At 50.9% G+C, this 19873-nt stretch overlaps 5 protein-coding genes across 5 annotated transcripts; 2 read left to right on the top strand and 3 right to left on the bottom strand.

Moving 5' to 3' along the window:
* Positions 1 to 1105: 1105 nt before the first annotated feature.
* Positions 1106 to 4904, bottom strand: J4E82_001253 (uncharacterized protein; the record flags this gene model as incomplete). The annotated part of the gene is made up of 7 exons (XM_051727568.1): positions 1106 to 1980; positions 2564 to 2742; positions 2795 to 2882; positions 2937 to 3648; positions 3714 to 3848; positions 3913 to 4578; positions 4629 to 4904. 7 exons carry the CDS (start codon positions 4902 to 4904, stop codon positions 1106 to 1108), a joined length of 2931 nt encoding a protein of 976 aa, XP_051592881.1.
* Positions 4905 to 6589: 1685 nt separating this feature from the next.
* J4E82_001252 (uncharacterized protein) lies at positions 6590 to 7366 on the top strand (the record flags this gene model as incomplete). The annotated part of the gene is made up of 3 exons (XM_051727567.1): positions 6590 to 6650; positions 6698 to 7207; positions 7272 to 7366. 3 exons carry the CDS (start codon positions 6590 to 6592, stop codon positions 7364 to 7366), a joined length of 666 nt encoding a protein of 221 aa, XP_051592880.1.
* An 805-nt stretch (positions 7367 to 8171) lies between these two features.
* On the top strand, positions 8172 to 9236 carry J4E82_001251 (uncharacterized protein; the record flags this gene model as incomplete). The annotated part of the gene is made up of 1 exon (XM_051727566.1): positions 8172 to 9236. The coding sequence occupies one exon, from the start codon at positions 8172 to 8174 to the stop codon at positions 9234 to 9236; it is 1065 nt and encodes a 354-aa protein (XP_051592879.1).
* Positions 9237 to 9505: 269 nt separating this feature from the next.
* Positions 9506 to 13621, bottom strand: J4E82_001250 (uncharacterized protein; the record flags this gene model as incomplete). Its single annotated transcript, XM_051727565.1, has 5 exons — positions 9506 to 10194; positions 10244 to 12277; positions 12336 to 12873; positions 12920 to 13577; positions 13617 to 13621. The coding sequence occupies 5 exons, from the start codon at positions 13619 to 13621 to the stop codon at positions 9506 to 9508; spliced, it is 3924 nt and encodes a 1307-aa protein (XP_051592878.1).
* Positions 13622 to 18020: 4399 nt separating this feature from the next.
* On the bottom strand, positions 18021 to 19758 carry J4E82_001249 (uncharacterized protein; the record flags this gene model as incomplete). The annotated part of the gene is made up of 4 exons (XM_051727564.1): positions 18021 to 18332; positions 18432 to 19204; positions 19266 to 19352; positions 19404 to 19758. The coding sequence occupies 4 exons, from the start codon at positions 19756 to 19758 to the stop codon at positions 18021 to 18023; spliced, it is 1527 nt and encodes a 508-aa protein (XP_051592877.1).
* Positions 19759 to 19873: the final 115 nt, after the last annotated feature.

The raw sequence follows: 19873 nt of genomic DNA, 5'->3' as shown, positions 1-19873 counted from the left end.
ACAGTCGCAAGTGATAGAGAATCGTTCAAATCGTCATGTCGTGATGATATAGTACAAGTTTCCGATGCAGAATGGCTAGGAAAGTATGCGCGCAATGCCCAAGGACAACCGAAGCAGCCTCTCACGGTACTAATCGCAAAGATTGGTGTGGTGCAACAGCAGCTGAAGTGCTCGGCCTGGGTCGTAAGCCCCAGCAGCCGAGTGAGTTGGCGGCAAGGGTTAGCTCGATCCACACGGGATGGAGGCGAGGCTGGGCCAATAGCTGCCCGATGGCAAACGCTTCTTCTGCGGATCTTTACCGGGGCTTCTTCCGGGGCTGTTCTCTGACGCTCAGAGTGAACATGTTGATCCTGATGGAAGCGAGTGCATCTTGAGAAAATAGACCCCGACTGTACTTCTAACCATCTTGTAGTCATATCCTCAGTATCGCACAGCCTACAAACTTGGCCTGGCAAGCGCGAGACACGCGGAAATTGCCGAAACAGTCAATGTAGTTATCTTGCATGTTCGATGTTGGTTAGGCCGCCGAAAACATTTAAACCCGATTGTGATAGTCCAAACACCACCCAGTCTCATCGACAAGGATTATTTTCAAAAGCAAGGCGCGCGTGTGACATGATGTGCATTTTTGCATTATTCAAGTGTTGTGCGACAAGTCCATGTCTGATCGCGACTGTGCTATGCAGCCTTCTTTAAAGAGCAACTAGTTACACTTCGACAAGTTCTCTTAACGTTCCTGCCCGTCCAATTCAGAATTGTTTCCATCGCCTGAGCTGTCTGAAATGAATTCAGACTCTGTAACCTCGACCAAATACTGAATCAGGAGTTCCCAAGTTTCCTCCTCCTCTGGAAGATGATGTCGACTGTACAAATCGTGTGCGAACATCTCCACTTTCAAGTTCTCCGCTCTTTCACGGCGGTCGGGATTGTTCATAATTTCGAATAAGTCCCGTGCTATAGGTGTAAGCTGTGTCGTACTCACCCCTACATGGAGTAGTATGCCTCGAAGAATCTCTGTGCCCCGCTTGTCGAACAATCGGTCCTTCAAAACAAGATCAAAGCGAGGCTCCGGATTCTCGCAAAGTCCCCATCGTTGCCGGCGTAACTAGGGCCGTCCGCCAGCCATTAACATCTGCCGTATTTGCAGGATCTGCGCGCGATATTCTGGTTGCAACTGGTCAATCTGCTGCTGCGACAGAGCCATGACCTGGGCATATAAGGCTTGTTGGTCCGTAGGAGGTGCTTGTGGTTGCTGTGGAGGCTGCGCATATGGCTGCGGAACAGGAGGTGTAGGCGCAACTTGCGGTGGGTATCCGGGGTAGTTTACAGGTGGTCGCGCAACTTGCGGTGGTGGTTGCTGTACTTGCTGAACAGGTGGAGCCTGCGCAACTGGGGCAGGCGCCGCCGATGTCTCCACAAGCGAGGTCAGGATTTGTGGGTCGACCAGCTGGAGGAGCAGCAGCGACTGGAAAATGGCGTAAGCCAGCTGAGGCGCTTGTCGCAGGAGCTCTGTCGCCTTTGCCGGATCCGTCATTACGAGGCCCTTCATCTGTGAGAGGATGTCGAGGAGCTGGTCTGGAGGGAGTGTAGAGAGCGTGCGCGAAATGGCATCGGGACAGGTGAGGTTGGGCGGTAGCTCGACGCCCGGTGGAAGAGGGCCCAAGGTGCTCGATGGCTGCGCCGGTGCTGGCGCTGCTGGCTGCTGGCCGTTCATGCCCATGGTTGGCTGCGCGTTCTGGTCGCGATTTGACGGCGCATTGTCGCCGGAGCCGCTCTCGTTGGACCAGTCGACCCTCAGCTTCCTTCCCATCAAATCGTAGTCGTTGAGGTTTCGCACCGCGGAGGCTGCGGCATCAGCGTCGGCGAACTCTGCGAAGCCAAAGCCTTTGGGGCGCCCGGTTTCCTTGTCGTACACCAAGCGAAAGTTGAGGACCTGACCGACGCGACCAAGGGTTTCGATGATGAGCTCTTCGGTTCCGCCTGGTGGGAAGTGTTAGCTTTGCGCGTGCGGATGAGAGATGAATAGTCGCGTACCATAAGGAATATTGCCGATGAACACGACCCTGCCCGCTTTATCGTTGGGCGCCATGATTTTTCTTGGTATAATTCCACAACAGGCACTGCGTGTTTGTTGGTGGACAGCAAGGGAATGTAGAAATGTTGTGCGAGGAGGAGAGTGGTTGGAGTGTGCCTTTGAGGCTTCCATGAGGGCATGAGCTTTGGACCATGGCTAGCGCGAAGGGCTTGGCGCGTCATCACCAAGCACGCGACTACGAAGGAACTCGTATTTTCTGAAGTCGTTTCCAAGTACTATAAGCTACCCTGAATTTGTATATAGTATCCTATGCTAGGGACCTAGTAAAAGGACAACAATGCACATTTCTACGGGTTATATCAATATTTAGTGTAGAACTTAATATAAACGTTTTTCATCGTAAACATTCACGACTGAAATACACCTAAGCATGAAAAAGATTGTTCTCACGAAAATTCCACCCTACAATTCAAGATATTGTATAAAAACAGTCCTACAGCTTCGCTGTCGTCGGCGCACAACATTGACCATCCTCACCAATCGTCGCAGTCACACTAGGTTGCTGGTGCTGCTCACTCAGCAAGCTACTCTTGTTAAACGCCTGCTCGCTTGGCGGTACATCCAACGCAGGGTTCTTGTCGAAAAAGTTGACCGGCTTCATGTGAATCTTGATAATCTCACACGGCATCACAGGAAAATCCTCGATCCTGCAGATGGTCAGTATGTATCTCACATGCATTTCGTAAAATTACGACTTACCTAGGAACGTGGTTGATTCCTGCTTGGATGTAGACCACAAAGTCGGTGTCCTTGACGTTCTCGTTCCTCTCCGCCCATGAACGTACACCTGCATACAACCTTAGTATATGTCTCACGTGTATCTCGTACAGTCACAACTTACCAGATCCGCCTCGAGATTGATTGGTGTACAGCCCACCCGCATACAGCTCACCATCTTTGTGCTTGACGACATAGATGTTGTGGTCTGAGAACTCGGCGCGCTTGTAGTTGAATGAGTCCTTGTCTGATAGGATCTTCTGGAATGGTGGCGCTTGTATCTTGTATGCGACTGGCTTTCCATTAATAGGATTTCGCACGTTGGGATTCTGAATCTTGAAGGTACGGTTGTTCTCGTACGCAATGTCATAACCGCCAGACTTCTCCACGACGGTCTCCTGGACGTAGTAGCCAGTACCATGGGGGTTGAAGTCTGAACACGGCATCGCAAACGCTTCGTCGTATACCAGACGATTGTCGTAGCCGTCGAGCATGGGATCAACACGCAACGAGAATATGTGCTGGTGGTGGACAGCCAACACACCTGGATGCACAACTGTACCAAAGGGCACTTCTACACCCTCGTCGATAGGTTGGGTGCTCAGAATGCCAGTGGCTCTGATCTCATAGTCGATTTCTCCGGCCTGGTTGAAAATGAAGGCCAGGATGTACTCGTAGTTGCTTACGGTGATGATACTCTGTAGTACCAACTCGCGATTTCGGGCAACGACGGCACGGCCTGTGCGATAATTGGTGTGCTTGAAACCGATTCCGGCGTCTTGCTCGTGAACACAGACAACATTGGGCATTTCAACAACATCACCCTTATTATCGGCCTAAATGTTGCGTGCACGAAGTCAGTGTATGTCTCACATGCAGTTCGTACGGGGAGATTCCTTACCAACACTGCGCTTAGATAGTAGATGGAGCCCAGACAGTCGCAGCCCAGCTTGAGGTTGTTCGCCATGATGCCGGCACCAACATCGCCCAAATCAAACGCACTCTTTTTATGAAAGGGGTGCCTCGGGTCCGCATACTGCAAGCGTGAAAATGCGAAGTCAATTTGTGTCTCATATACATTTCATACAGGCACAACTTACTGGAATGTTCATGTCGCTCAAGCTCAATCGGTAAAACAAACTACGGTTATCGTAACGGACGTCGTACAGCACCATGCCTTCGCGCTGGTTGAAGCCAACTCGAAAGTTCCATTTTTGCCATGAAATGACGCTCGATGTGCCTTGCTGTTCGACCTGGAAGCTCGCACCCTCGGGTTGAACGACATTAAGCGGCTTGAGATCGGTTCGCAGCGTCTGGGCCTCGGGTATATACTCGTTGGGCGGTTGTATCTTGTACTTCTCAACTGGTTTGATTGTGTTGTCTGCTCCAGTTGGTAGCAAATCAACCCGGATGACACGCATACTTTCTGTGCTCACAACAGGTGAGATTGGAAGGGGCATTGCGTAGTGGTTGGAGTCGGCCTCTGATGAGTTCATAGGATCCCTCAAGTAGAGGAAGCATTGGTACAGTCGGTCTTCGTCTCCGACACCATCAGAACCGTAGATCCAGGGATCGCTAATCACTACTGTGCCTTTGGGCAACTCGAGCTTGGCTATTTCGGCTTGCACCTTCTCATCTGCCAGAACGAGTTTTTCGATCTCGACAATCTCGTCGCCATCTCCATTGGCGTGGACGAACGGCCCTAGCAAGATATTGGAGTCGACACGCCCTGAGGTCAAGTCTACAACGGCCTCGTGAAACTTGCTCTACCAAACGATCAGCCATATGTCATCTCATCAGAACCTTCAATACATACAGTATTCCGAATGTAGTAGTTAACAAAGGCTTTCCTTGAGATAGATGGAACTGGCTTGCCGCTATGCTCAGCCTCCAAGTACTTTAGTACTTCAGCCTTTGGTGGTTCCTGCAGCGTAACGACTTTGAAGTGCAAATCTGTGTGTGCAGGCCATGAAGCTTTAATGATTGCCGCGGCATTCCGAAGTTCTGATGCCGATAAGGCCGATAGAGGATGCTGCACAGAAACTGACTTCTCGCTCCGCGGGCTGGGGTTGGTGGCGGCTTCTGTGGACATTTTTTGATAGGTATATGCAATGCACGACCAGAAAAAAAGATCTATCAGGAGCACGAGATAGACGGTAGAAAAGGAAGTTCACAAAAAGACTCCGATATGGATGACTTATAGCGTCCTGAGCCCTCAATGCCGTAATGTTACCGAACACAGCAGTTGATGTGATAAGAAGGTGGATCTGCCGTATCGCACATAGTCGCAAGGACTTTCCACATTAGTACTAGACGCCTGCTGAAGGTGAGGCGAGACACAACGGGATCACGTGTTGTACCCCGCTCTGATTATGGAAAGTTGCTCCAAGTAAGCAACGTGGCGAGCTTCCTACGGATCCCCAAGAGCTCTGCAATTCGCGGAGTTGTACATTTTCTTCTACAGCCAATTCCACAAAGTTGTTTTGTGCAGCAATGCTTAGGCACGCCGGAGCCATGTTCCTAGTGGGCTGGTCAAGTCCCCTTCTTGTGTCGCAAGATATTAACAGAAGCAAATCTTCGTATGAAAAAGTTGGCGTCCCGTCCCTTGAGTTTGAGGCATGCACGGCGGTCTCTGAGCTAGGTCGGCAGCTTGGAGGGAGGCGGTATGAATGCCAGCCCTCAATCGCGCAATCTTGCTGTTGCCTCGCAAGACATATCCCGACATTTCCATCACTAAATCGTCTTTGTTGTGGTGGTGCTGGTAGGACTGCGGAAGTCGTAAGCCACGGCGCGTCATCGATGCACGTCGAAAAACGCGTACGCGAGTCAACCCAACTGTCGCGAACAACGTGTATCCACACTAATCGCGAAGAAAGTATGCAACTTCAGCTTGCAGGACCTGCCAGAACAGACTTCATTTGGGAGAGCCTTCTGTCGACACTTCTTGGCTTGTCATTTCGGCAAATGTGTCGTTCGAGACATGGCTACGTCCACTGCATGACTCGGCATGAAACACCTCTTCGCACAAACATCAAATCTTCAGACGCTCATACAAGACTCATATTTTACCGTAGTACTACCGTAGTCCATGTGCGACCGTGAGCCCGGTCAACATCGAGGAACGGTGTTGTTTCCTTTTTTTCCTTCGCACCGCTCGAGTTCCGCCCTAGCTTTGCCATGTTCATCTAACATATTACCCCAGATATTAATCTATCCTAAGCGTCCAGTGTTGTACAGTTCTAGCAAGCGCGCCAATCTTCGCTCTCGACACACCAAACCCACATCCATTTCCACATCCGCCTCTGCCATTCGCCCGGTGTGCACTTTTCACGCATGCATGGCCAATGATTGTCAGTCCTGGATTGCAAATACCATACTCGCGATATTGCCTGGCATACCACCACGCACTCGCCTCGTCGATACCTGTCACAAGGTCGGCTCCAGAAGAAATTCTTATTAACAACCACCGGCAGTGGGTATCCACCCTCCATCTACAACCCGGTTCCTTTGCCGCCTTGCAGTACCCCAGCGTAGCTGTCCTGTGACGTTTATTCATTTCGAGTTCTATGCTTGACCCAATCACGGCTTCGTGTTTACTCTCTTTGGTCATGTCCTGCGTGGTGCAATATAGACGTGGAAGCCATCCGAAGCCTCAGATTTATGAAGAATGGTATTTAAGACTCAGCGACCATCCTCTCGTATTCTCTACCAAGATCACTAGCACTTTCGATTTCATTCGCTTTCGAACTCATCAGTCTCTCACTTAACACCTCGAACATGAAGTGCATCGCGATTGCTACCGCCGTTGCGGCCTTTGCCAACGTTGCGCAAGCCCACTGTAAGTTTCATCGACAAATTTGCACCAGCAGTCCACTGACAAACAAGACATCTTCCAAACTCTTACTGCCAATGGTGCCAAGGGTGCTCTTTTCCAGAACATTCGCCCTGTCCCTAACAACAGCCCTGTTACCGACCTTGCGGATAAGAACTTGAGGTGTAATGCAGGAGGGAACTCAGGTAGCGGCACTACAACCGTCTCGGTGGCTGCTGGCTCCACCGTTTCGTTCACCGCAGACCAGGCGGTCTACCACCAGGGACCTGTCACTTTCTACATGACAAAGGTCGACTCTGCAGCTGCCGCAGACGGATCCAGCGACTGGTTCAAGATCAAGGAGATCGGCCCCACCTTCTCTGGTGGCCAGGCTAGTTGGGACATGAGTGCTACGTACTCTACGACCATTCCTTCGCAGATCCCTGCCGGAGACTACCTGCTCCGCATCGAGCAGCTCGGTATTCACAACCCTGGTAGCCCGCCTCAATTCTACATCTCGTGCGCTCAGGTGAAGGTCACCGGCGGCGGCTCTGGAAAGCCCTCTCCTACCACCAAGATCCCCGGTAAGAAATCCTGCATACAAACTGCTTGTGAGACACTTTCTGACTTCGTACCTCGAACTTTTAGGCCACGTCAAGAGCACCGACTCTGGTTACACTGCGAACATCTACAACAACTTCAAATCCTACGTTGTTCCTGGACCCAAGGTCGCTACATACTAGGTACACTCTGATGGAGACACGCGACAGGTCGGGCGCTAGGATCGCCAGCATTCTGTCGCACTCGCTTTGAAGTCTACATCTGCTTCACCTTATTTCTATGTATATACCTGTTGCATAAATTGCGCATAAACTTCTTTTATTCCTCCAATTTGCTTGCTTCTTCACTTTTGGCTGCTTCACCATGCCACACTTCACCATGAATAGCACATTGTGACTGCAGAATCAAACGCCTTACGAATTAACCCCGGGCCTTGACTGCCACCACATTATCATCATACCCATTACTGCTATTGCTTATCCTGTGAATATTAACGAAGCATAATTGGATGTCAGTAAATGTCGAAATTCTCTGTGATTCTCCCTTGTCGCAAGCCCAACTCTCAAGAACAGTAAGTGGATACCATAGCATCCCCGAGTCCCGTTTGCGCAAAATAGCCTATGCTGACCTTTTGACGTGTTCGCCATTCAAACATAGCTTCGTTCCCATCATAATGCCGCTGCCTTGATGAACACATTCAAATATGGCAATAGTATGTGAACCTCTCGCTGTTCGTAGCATCCGTCACTTCTATCTTCACGCGTCGCTAGGCCCTTGAACGGATACTCAGTAATAAGGTGTACATATAAAAGGCTGCCCAAAAGCCATATGAATCGTCTTCCCAGCTTCGTAGTCACTGTCTTCCCACTTTTGTGCTTACTAGAGTTTTGATTCAAAGTCGTAGCATTTGGCAGCTTGGCTGGCTCACCCTAACGCCAGTTACCAAACCTCGCTGCCTCCTTTGAAGTTCCTCCACACTCACTACATATGGCTGCTGGCCCTCCCTTCGATCAACCTTGGCTTGCGAACGTCGGTAACAACCCCAACATCAACCGCGAACCTCCACCTCCTCCTATCAACGCCGGTCCGGTACCTCAAGCACAACATCCGATTGCAGCTGCAGGAGGAGCTCAAGTTGTCGTAGAACAACAACACGCCCCTGTTTACGGTCCTCCCCTACCCATCGGTATCGGCGCCCCAGCATTCGGTGGTGTCGGCATAGGTGCGTTTCCACCTGTTTTTCCACCCGTCGGCATCATGGACCCATTTATGATGGGCGGCATGATGGGCGGTTACATGGGGCCTGGCGGTGGACCACTCGCTCCCGTCCGCGCAGGCAACTTTCTTCCGGGTGCTCATCACGGTATAGGCTTTGGTATGAATGCCAACGGTGTTCCGTTCCCACCACCACCACCTGGCGCCATCGCCGGGGTTATCCCTCCTTTTGCTCCTGCTACACCGTTATGGGCGGGTGGAGGTCTCGCATTCGGAAACGTACCTGCGGTAGGAGGAGTTGGAGTCGGCGGAATGATGCCTGGTATGATGATGGGCGGTGGCATGATGCCAGGCATGATGGGCCCTGGCGTGGCAGGCTCACAACACTTCCGTCCAGCACCCATGTTCATTGACGGAAACCACGGCCACCCAGCTCAACCTGAACAGCAAGACGTTAGTCAGATTTCCGGTGGTATCCCGCCGGGCGTCATGCTGGTTGAGTCGGCCGAACACACCATCTTCTATCGCATCACAGGCAATATCTGCCCTTGGCTTTCTCCAGGCACACCACTTACTCTAGAGCCGCTTGCTGCAGCAAGCACTACGGGTCTCAATCGTCTCATTCAGATCTGCAATGATGGTACACCAGCTGATGAGTTGGAGAACTGCGCGGTTACTGAGTGTATCGAGTTAGCCAATGGATTATGGGAAAAGGGTCAGACGTTCAAGTACAACGATGCTGTCTCTAGGGTATTGACTTTGAAAGATGCTGGATGGGACAATACAAGGAATAGGGGGAACGGCAATTCTCTTCATCTTTGGGGTCACCGTATCTAAGTGCTGGATTGCATATCAAATACTGAATAGGTTTTTCTCCATCCTAGGGCTCACGATTTGTACCTTGATGACGGACGTTGGAGTTGGTCAAGTGAGCTAAATCGAGCTCTGGACTTCGTCCACAATGGGGTTGGAGAGGCTTACTTCCATGTGCTCGTTTCTAGTGAAGGACAAGCGTGAAAGGTGCGTTGGATATACTGTTAGATTCACAGGTACCAAGCTTCGGAGATCTAGACTACTTCTCGTGATGCGTGAGAACGTGCCAACTATTATGTTTGAGGTACCTCGGTCGTCTGTCTCTTTTTCCCACCACCCAACTTCCGCCATAACTTCCCAAGCCAGCGTTCCTTGACTACCTTGAGCACAACATACGCCAGGAATCGATATACGATAGCGCATATACCCAAAGCCATAAGGTTCATCTCCGGGTTCTTATTCAGTTTATACAAGTCAAGCACTTGCTCTCCAGTCTGAATGGGGCATTCTCCGTTGACCCTCTGCCAGTCTTCACACGTGAATGTGAGCCCACGAAGCGTATACGGCGCCATATTCCCGACCGCCCACTTCACAGGTGAAAGATGGTTCCAAGCTTGCAGGAAATCCGGAACGTCGAGTGACAACACACCACCCATAACCTGAGCAACACTGAGAAAGACCGACATACAGTTCACCGAGAAGCCGGTGTGTGTAAACAGCGTGTTGAAAGCTATTCCAAGACTCTCGCCACAGCTGGTGATGCAGAAGGCGTTGAAGGTTATGATGAAATACGTTTGCGCATTGCGTTCTAAGCCAACGGCGAAAACGGCGAGCACCGAGAAGACGAGGCAGCTTATAATCTCGAATGGAGTGGTGATGGAGATATATGTGAGGAAGAACGCTTCAACACCATAAATGCGATCGTCGTAATCTCGGTAGAAGACGTCTCTTTCGATAGGATACACGGCGATGTTGTTTAGCACTATTTGAAATTAGTTTGGCGAAGAGAGATAACAGCAGGTTATACATACTGCCGACAAAGTAGAGTGGTGCGATCTCTACAAGAAATCCGAGCCTGTTCTGAACAGAGAAGTAATCGGTCTTGAGTGGTGCAAAGTAGAGCGCAAGCACGATGCCCAATCCCACCACTTGCATGACGCGCGCAATTAGAATGTCTGGCTGACGAAACATGTTCTTCGTCGCACGTCGAATCAGAATCGAATATGCTGAAGCGAAGGATGATGGTTCTCGTGCCATACTTCCCAGCTCCGCTGGTGTCGTTATCGACCCAATCCGAGCAACAGGGTAAACACTAGCATTCCATGACTCGACCAACTTGCGTACCTTCTTTCGACTGGCCGCCTCACGTCTCTCATGCTGAAGGTCAACAGTAATTAAATCGAGAGCGAAGTCAGCTGGATTGACATGACGCGGGCATTCGTAGCCTAGGCCGGCGAAATGAGTTAACATGCTGTCAGCAGGACCAGCATAAATGGGATGTCCACCGCGAGCAAGAAGCAGAATGTTGCCAAAATGAGCAAAGAGATCGCTACGCGGCTGATGGATCGTGACGATCAGTGTGCGACCTTCCTGGGCCAGACCACGGAGTACATCCATAATGGATAGCGCCGTGAATGCATCCAAGCCTGACAGCGGCTCGTCAAGCAACAGAACACGCGGCTCTGTCAGGATTTGGACAGCAATCGTAACACGGCGCTTTTCGCCGCCACTGATACCCTTGATAATATCGTTGCCAATGAGGTTGTCTGCACAGTCTTTGAGACCCATCTTCAGCAAGATTTCTTCGGCTTTCTGGGTTTTCTGTTCTCTCGACATCCATTTTGGAAGACGTAGACCGGCTGCATAACGAAGGGTTTCCCGCACTGTCAACGATGCTAGTAATGCATCGTCGTCTTGCGTGACGAAGGAACAGATCGAGTGAACCACTTCTTGGGCTGGGATCAGGCCGTTGTAGCTCATCGAGCCATACTGCTTGTAACGCGTCGATGTATCGTCTTTGAGTCTCATTGCCATGCTATTCAGCAATGACGTTTTCCCAGAACCTGAAGGTCCCATGATGACATTCAATGACCCAGGGAAAAAGTCGGCAGTAAGCGGCTTGAGTATAGTCTTCGTCCAGCGCTTCCGTAATGAGCGTTTTTCAACATCCATACCATAGCCCTCCAGCCGAATGTCGATTGTTCTGACATTGTCCGCCACACGCTCGCTCATCTTCTCTTTACCAGCAGAGGCATCCATATTGGACGGTCTCGCGCGAGCCATCGCAATCTCGGCGTTCCAGAACTTGAGCAACACTCCTGCACCTATATAAAAGGCGATGGCGAACCCAAGAAGGGCAAGTATAGGCCTCCAAACCCAGTCGTCTGGAAAACCAAGAGAGTCCATGATAAAGTCACCGTCGTATTCTTTGCAGGCTGGATTTGACCGCCCACCCTCCAACGGGCAGTCATAAAACGAACCTGTGAACTCATTGGCGCACAAAGCTCCAAAAGCATAGAAGACATAGGCTATCCACTTTGTCCAGCGTACGTAGATGGGGATCGTGTTCGACTGAATAAAATAACCGCATGCCATCGATTGAAGGGTATATGCGAGATTAGCTACCAGACTCGCTCCAGCGAAGTGTCTTGAGCAAGCGACACAGGTCATAGCGAAGCACACCGCGATATACTGATGCAGCAGTATGATACCGAAGAACGTGAGGAACTGGCCTCCATCTGCACGAAAGCCACAGAAGAAGTAATAGATCAGCGAGAAGATGAGAGGTACCGGTATGTCCTCGATCAAGATTCGGGCCAATCGTCTGGAGATAAGAAATGCTGGTATGCTGACTACACCTTGTCGCGCCTCTTCGTCGAATAGTTGGATATCCGTTGTAAGCCGGTATGTCTCATAGAGTAAGATCAGGTACCCTTGGAGCGCGGCTGCGTTATACAGGGCTCCCTGTCGAGATCGGATGCCAGATAGTGAACCATCAAGTTGCAAAAAGATCCATCCTGTGATGACCGCCATACCGATTGCTTCAACAAGACTTCCGAACATGCCTGTACACGAAAGAATTAGCGTGTGTTCCAGTCGCAACTACCATGTTGAGTGTCTTACCCATAGGGTCACGAATGGTTACAGTCCATGTTCGTGCGGTAAGTACGCGGGTCTGCTGGATTAGTGATGTCTGGCTAGCACGTCGCTTCTGCCGCTCAGTTTTCGTCATTGTCGTGGCCGGAGTGGCTGATTCGTGCTTTTCTTGCAGGTTGTTGTTGCAATGCGATCTCCATGCCTCTATCACCCGACCGACACGATCTTGAGCCGCCTTCTCTGCTTCTACGCTCCGATTATCGACACTCACAACGTCGATGAGATATTCGGCTGGATTGGTGAACGGAGGCATCTCATGGCCGAGTTCAGCAAAGTATGGAAGGCAGTCTTTCGCGCTACCAGCATACGCAGGACTGCCCCGAGACAGAAGGACGACATTGTCGAACAAATTCCATATCTCAGAACGCGGCTGATGGATAGTAACAATGATGGTGCGTCCATTTCGGGCGAGATTTTGCAGGGTTTTTATCACTTGGAAAGCACTCGTTGAGTCTAGTCCAGTGGTCGGTTCATCTAGCCATAAGAGAGAAGGGTTTGACAAAAGCTACGAAGTCAGTGTATGGCTCCTATGCATATCGTACTCAACTTACTTGAACACCGATACTTGTCCTCCTTTTCTCTCCACCGCTGCAGCCTTTGTGCGCATGGTTTCCGATCCTAGTATCTGCAGCTTCTTTCAGGCTCAGCTCCAAAATGACTTCTTCAACAAGCTGCTTCCTCTCTTTCTCGTCAACAGAAGAAGGTAGTCGCAATTGCGCGGCATAAGTCAGTGTTTCTCTGACGGTCAACGTCGGAAGGAGGATGTCCTGTTGGATAACATATGCGCTTCTAATGCGCGATGCATCTTCGCTACCATTGAATAGCGTCCGGCCCGAGGTAGCAAGCCGATTTCCCACTGCCAAGCGTCCGCTCATAGAGTTCAGTAATGATGTTTTTCCGCTTCCACTTCCTCCTATAATGGCCGTGAGGCTTCCGGATGGCATATCCGCCGATATATCGTCAAGTATAGTCTTGACATGATTGCGATCTGGTGACGGTTTCTGCTTCGAGAAGGCGCGGGCAAAGGCATTTGGCGATTCATCGACTGAAACTGTAAGATGTTCCAATCGCACGGATACAGGATCAACTTCGCGCAAGGAGATACCGTGGTTGTCGTTGTGGGATGTGCTTGTGGAGTCCCCGCGGACCGGCGTGGCGAGCGTTGTGTCTTCTTCTTTGGGCTTAGGCGGAGCAGCAGCAGATTCGGATCTGCCCTGCATAGACCCCGACTCCAGCTTCTCTAGTGACTCCATGGCTACGGGTTCTGGTTAAATGTTCATGATCAGTCGTCGTTCGCGAAAGAGAAGCGCGCATGAAATCAATCCTTCGCTCACATGTCAACGCGCGGAGATTCTTTCACGCGACACGATCATGTTCAAACACGCCGCCTCGCTTGCCAACCGAACTGCATGCAGGGGCTTGGCCGGACTTTACAAGTCTCATATTGCTTTAGATGGAAGGTTGCAGCTGTGCTTTCCAGAACTTCCAGAACGTATCGTGACGGCTCAGCAAGCTAGTAGCCTACAATGCGAAGAAATGCTGCTGTTTGACAAGTCTAGCTACTGCTTACAGCCGATGAAATGTTCAACCTCCCTTGAGCTGTTCAGAACTGGAGACGGCAAGGACCCCAGCTCGCGAAGCCACACTCCATTTAACCTGCCAATCTTGGGTAGCGGAATCCTGCGCGATATGCATCTTTATGCAAATGGAATATGACCGCGCAAAATAAAGCATCGAGACCTCCAATGGACTCCCGGAACATCATGTCGAAGTGTTGCTAATATAGACGAACTCTTTCGTGGACAAGGGATTGTCGCATGGAGTGGTGATGTTGCCTTTCCTAAGTGCTTGTCGTTTGTGCACGTGTGAGGTCCTATCCGTGCCAATCCCGTATCGAGAAATTCTTCAGGACAGATAGGGTCTAGAACGCGGAATGCATTGGATACTACTTGGCCGTTGGTACGAGCATTGAATGTTGAATAAGAGGAGTGACCACTGAATAGCTCCTGATTCAGTGTATGAACGGTAGCTGTCCACGGTATAGGCCTAAGAGATAACGGACCACTATTCACTTGCCGATGGTACGTACCTAAATACGTACGCTGCGAAGATTTGTTGCGTGAGGCTGTCTGGACGATAAAGATTCGGGATGGCCTCCTGAGTGAGGGGCTGGCCAGGTCTTGCGGCCCGAATAGCAAACCAACTCCACATGGCTTCCGAAATCTCACATTCTAACTTCCGGCCACAAGTGGGCCAGCAACAAAGTTTGCGCAATCGTAGCGGCAGCGGGAGGATTTGTTCGATCTCCAGAAAGAATGGTATCCACCTGGGTAAGGGACCAAAGAAGCCTCGGTACTTCGTAGTTGACAGCTGCCCCTGCGTTTGCGTCGCGACACCCTTTTCCCGGTCGCCATCTTATCTTCGTGCTATCATTGGGCGGGGACAATCTTCCGGGTCTCAATTCCAAGAAACTCGGCCAACCACCTTTACGAGTTGATCATGACAGCCTGATTTACTGCTCGCCAAAGAAAGCCGACGTCGTTCCAACTTAGTCAATGCGAGGACGGATGCACTGGTCCCAAAACTTGGAGTGATGAGTAAATGCAGGCGGCATATGCTGGGGACAACGGGAGACAAACCACCTTGGTTCTCCAATATGCACTAGCATCAACACTACGGCTTTCACAGCCGAATTCCTTGGATCAGGAACGATCTCATGAGCTTCATGAATACGATCCTGCAACCTTGGAATGCTTCACTTTACAATCTATGACAGCATCGTCTATTTGCCGAAGTCGTGTATGACGAGTGCTGAGCAGGGCATCTTGTATCCTCAAGTTTCTCTGGGGTTGCGGAGGGTATTTCCAAGCCTGCCATTGTTATTCCACCACCTCCTTTCCACAAATATTGACAGCCTTCACTTGTAATGCCTTCGTACGACGCAACGGTTTTGCGGCTCATATGATCGCCATTAGGGCATATCATGACCCTTGGCCATTAAGCAGCTTTTGCACGGCATATACTTTACACTCCAAGATGATATCGCCCGTGGCTCTGTGATCGACGAGAACGACAGGCTCCATCCTAGTGACTACTCGATTACTATACCTGACACTCCTCCATCTTGGGCGGCCATTGACGCCGAAAGCCACATGCTGCTTGTGGAATGCTGACAACAACCTCGTTCTTTCGTGTCAGCTGCAGGTCCGTTGGAAGACGTCAGCCAACAAGGCTGCATATGACCCTTTCCGGGCATCTAGTTCGCATGGACAATTAATCACGTTTTCTACACCGACTAGACTGGGGATATTGATGGCTTGCGTCAACCGCCACGCGCGTCCTCGCCTCGTGGTCTGGGGCGAGCTAGCTACGCTTACATCGGTGTAAGACTATTCGCAAATAACGGTGTAGGGCTTGACATCTCCATGCCGCAAAACCGGTGATGCAACCTGCAATCTGCCGTTTTCACAGGCATTGTATGAAAGAAGGAGATTCTATGCAGGTCACATATGCAGGCACCGTGTACGAGTAGGCGTTCGTGGCTTTGTGTTCGATACCGAGTCGTGTAGGTACGTAGGTATTTTAAGTACGGACTTCTACCCATATTCGGATCCGGATCCGGGTGGAGGGTATATCCGGGATACCTCTCCAGGCCCGGCATATACCGTTGGGATGAACGTATTCTACTAAGCGAGCAAGTAGAAAGTAGATCGGAAAGGTGTTCTCGGAAATAATCAGAATCCCATCTACATGCAATGGACGGCCTAATGGCTCTAGACTCTGACCTCCATGGAATACTGATATCGCCCTGGTTTTGGTTGAGCTTATCGCTGGGGTCGTTTGGGATCATGTGGTTGTAGGAAAGGGTAAGGAAGACTGGGCTGGTGAGAAAGAAGGGTCTCAATTGCCCCTTCACAGTTCATCTTGCGTGGATAGAATACGTATACCCTCCATCTGTGACGTCTTAGCAATCCACGCGGATAAGGTGTCACGCCATGTGCGTAACGTCGCGCACGATTTCACGGCTTCGGCCCTATACTGAACCATGAAGAAAGCAATGTCGTTTCAAAGCCATGCAGAAGGACCCCTCCTCTTCCTGTTCGTCCATACAAACACTAGTGCCAGGTACCGACGGCGTGTTTTCCTCGAATCAGGCTATAATTCGACCTTTCCACCGGATCTTTCGGGTTATAACCCCCAGCATTGCCTGAAAAGCGTGGGGGTTACATTTCAGACCGACCACATAGAAGGGCCGATTCTACGCCGTGAATTCCTGCTTTGCAGCTGTTGTTCCCGCAACGCTGGTCGTAACATTCGTCATTGTGCTGCTGGGGAAAGTGTACCGGTCGCATCGGAGGCGCGTTTGGGCCGGACAAACGTAACCGTAAGCGCTGCTCAAGCCGCACAGAAGAGATGTGCGACAGCACCCCACGTTTGCCGTATTGTAAACCTGGTACCCTGGGCCGATCTGCCTAACGGCTTGTCTCGCTCGTCCGTGGGCTCCGCCGACGCAAGTGAGGATGGCTTTTCTGACTGTTAGTCCCATACTTTCGCATCGCATCTAGGAAATTGATGATGATCGTCATCCGGCTATATGCACATGAGCGTTCTGAGAAGTGGCTGCATGTTGAGTGTGCGAGTCATGGATCCTTCAACGACGCCGTGCGATGAGTTTGTTCCAACGACGATGCGAAGGAAGCTCGCCAAAGCATTTGATTGCTGGTAAGCGGATTGGAGGAAGAACGTCCCCGCAGGGAGTGGAGAAGTCTAGATGCTGTGGCACGGGTGGTGCTTACTGTAAAGTTACAGTGCACCAGCGCCGCACTATAGCTCCTCACCTTATCACCGAGGTAGATCGTGATCGCCCGTTAAGCCATGCGTTCCCTGCGAAGCTGCGTTGAGAATTGAGTGAGCCGAGTGGATACCAGCGTGCATTTCTGTGCCGTGAAGCTACCTGCATATATACGTGTCGTCATCGTAATGAGAAAATAAGAGAATGCCGGCCAGCAATCGGACCTATTTCGACAAGTGCTGCAATGCCATGTGTACGAGTGTGCCTCGCCCATGCATGGGGTACGTGCATCGCGATCTGACATGCACCGCCCAAAGCCAAACGCCGCTCGGCTGAACCCAAAGGCTATGTACGAGATACAATATCGCAAACAAGAAAGAAATGTCCCGAGAAGTCGAAGCCAAGTAAATGCAAAGACAAGCAATGCCGTTTTTCCCGCATGGTAACACAATCCCGCCGTGTGTTATAGGGGAACGCACCCATCCAATGCAACCTGATCGTAAGGGCCGTAGTGCATCGTTGCCGGTCCGAGCCTTGTAAACCGCTCTCCGACGACCCACCAAATACCATGACTCCTTTTTGCGCCCGTAGAAACACCGATTGAATAAGGAACCCTAAATGCCAAGTCTGAAACTGGAGGGTCGCGATGCACTTCAGGCTACAGGCTGACACTATGTCATCGCCATGATAGCCGTGCACAGAAAACCCATATGTCCCACATCAACCATGCCAGCGAGTGGCAAGCGATGTGATAACTTCTCCCCTGAAGTAATAACCCGATAGTGATACGTGAAGATCTCGCGGAACCTTCAGATTCCGAACGTCGCCAATAAAACAAAACCTCGCGGATTGCTCGGGGCTCACGTAGCGAGGAAATCCCACCCACGAGCATGGATAATTTTCTCCCAATCCCATGAGTCTGTATCCCCCTTGTCCATCCTGGACCAAACCTCGTCGACGACCTCTTTCGCAAAGCCGATGTTGCCTAGGCCGGTACAGGCAATTAGGCCGGTGAACGCTCTGTCAATCTCCACACGCTGCTCCTCTTCGAATGCAGCGCACCCAATGAGGAACAATGGAAGCAAAACGTTACTTTGCACCCAACCTTCCGCTGGTAGTTCGTTGATGTAGCGAATGCCGTCGTCGACAGCACTCTTGATGAATGGATGTGGCTTCGAGTCTTTTGTAGTGCGATAGAGATAGACCCACGTTGCTTGTCGATAAAGCATAGAAATGGTATAGCGCGGAGATCCGGGTGTATGGGGACATACCCATCCACGAAGGCCAGTGTCGATGGCGTGGGCGGCAAGCAACGCTTCATAGTCCATGACGGGCTCCTGCTTTTCGTCGATGCGACTACGTATCTTGCGTCGCAGATTGCTGATCTTAGAGATGAAACCAAAGAGTCCATCAGATATGCCAATCAATCCCGCAGTCTCCGGGCTGATCTTGAAGGGGAGGTTGAAATCATCCATCATGGGGACCTCGGTACCGTCAAGGGACGTGATCTGACTAGCGATCCAATGGTAGTAGAAGAACTCGTCGAAAAGGGTCTGGAACTCCGGGTTCGAAGACTTCTGGGTCATGGCGATCTGTTTTGCGGCGATCATGTGCATTCGGTACTCGCCGGAGGTGTTACCATCACAAATAGAATGTAGAAGATGTAGTAGTATCTGGGCAACGTTAGAGTCTTCGTAAACCATGACACCACCTTCGCCAGCTTTCTGTCGTTCGATGTCATGCTTCAGCAGCTGCAGAGCCTTGCCGCGGTGAAAGACCTGTCTGTCCTCGTACTCCTGTAACGGGTTGACGGAGTACATATGAGAAGCTGAAAGACACAGCACTGAGTGCATTAGGCCTTCGTGTTGAAGAGCCATGGGCAGCAGGATTTTGGTGAAGGGATTCGACGACTTGTCCCCATGTAAGGTCAAGACAGCACTCGCTCTGCTAGAGAAATGTTGCAAGAGTTGGCGGTCAAGATCATTCTCAACACCTTCCATGAGAGGCGGAAGGTCAAATTTGACATCTTGACTTCGCTTCCGAGCTGTTTGGATGTTAGCTCGGCCCACTTCAAAAAAGCAAGCTCCTGATGCAAGACTACATACCTTCTGCTGCCCGTTCCTTTCCACTCTTCCAAATTTCAACAGGCTTGTACCCTTCGCAATGGATGTTGTTCTTTTGACACGACAGACCTAGGCAAGATTAGTACTTGTTGGACAACTGCGAGTCAAGGGTACAATTACAGAACGGCTTGGTCTCGTCACACTTCTTCTTCCTTTTCCGACATGTTGTGCACCCAGTTTTGGATCGGGCTTTGGCTTGCTTAGCAAGAGTGGTGGGTGAGCGAGGAGGGTGTATCCTTGGCCGACCACGCGCGCGACGTATCCGTACGGGTTCGGTCGGGGAAATGGGTGTGTCTTCCGGAGATGCCTCTTCCTTGACATCGGCTAGTTGAAGTTCCGTCTCCTCCACCTTGGGCACTACTTCAAGGGAACCCGTTCGAGCATCTGTCCGCTCCTCTGATTGTGACTCGGAAGGGCTGAAAATGGTGGAATCGAAATTGGGCGTGGTAAATGGGGAGTCGCTAGCGGACGACATGGAGGGCTGCGGCGATGAGCTCGTGCTCAAGCGGTTATGGGCGCCTGGCGGCGAAGGGCCGACGGAAACGGTCGAGATCATTCGAGCCAGAGTTGAGGACGTTGGTGGACTAGTA

The sequence above is a fragment of the Alternaria postmessia genome, assembly GCF_024291825.1.
Source record: "Alternaria postmessia strain BMP 2775 chromosome Unknown scaffold_4, whole genome shotgun sequence".
Taxonomy (NCBI): domain Eukaryota; kingdom Fungi; phylum Ascomycota; class Dothideomycetes; order Pleosporales; family Pleosporaceae; genus Alternaria; species Alternaria postmessia.
This window is presented reverse-complemented; position numbering and strand designations above follow the sequence as displayed.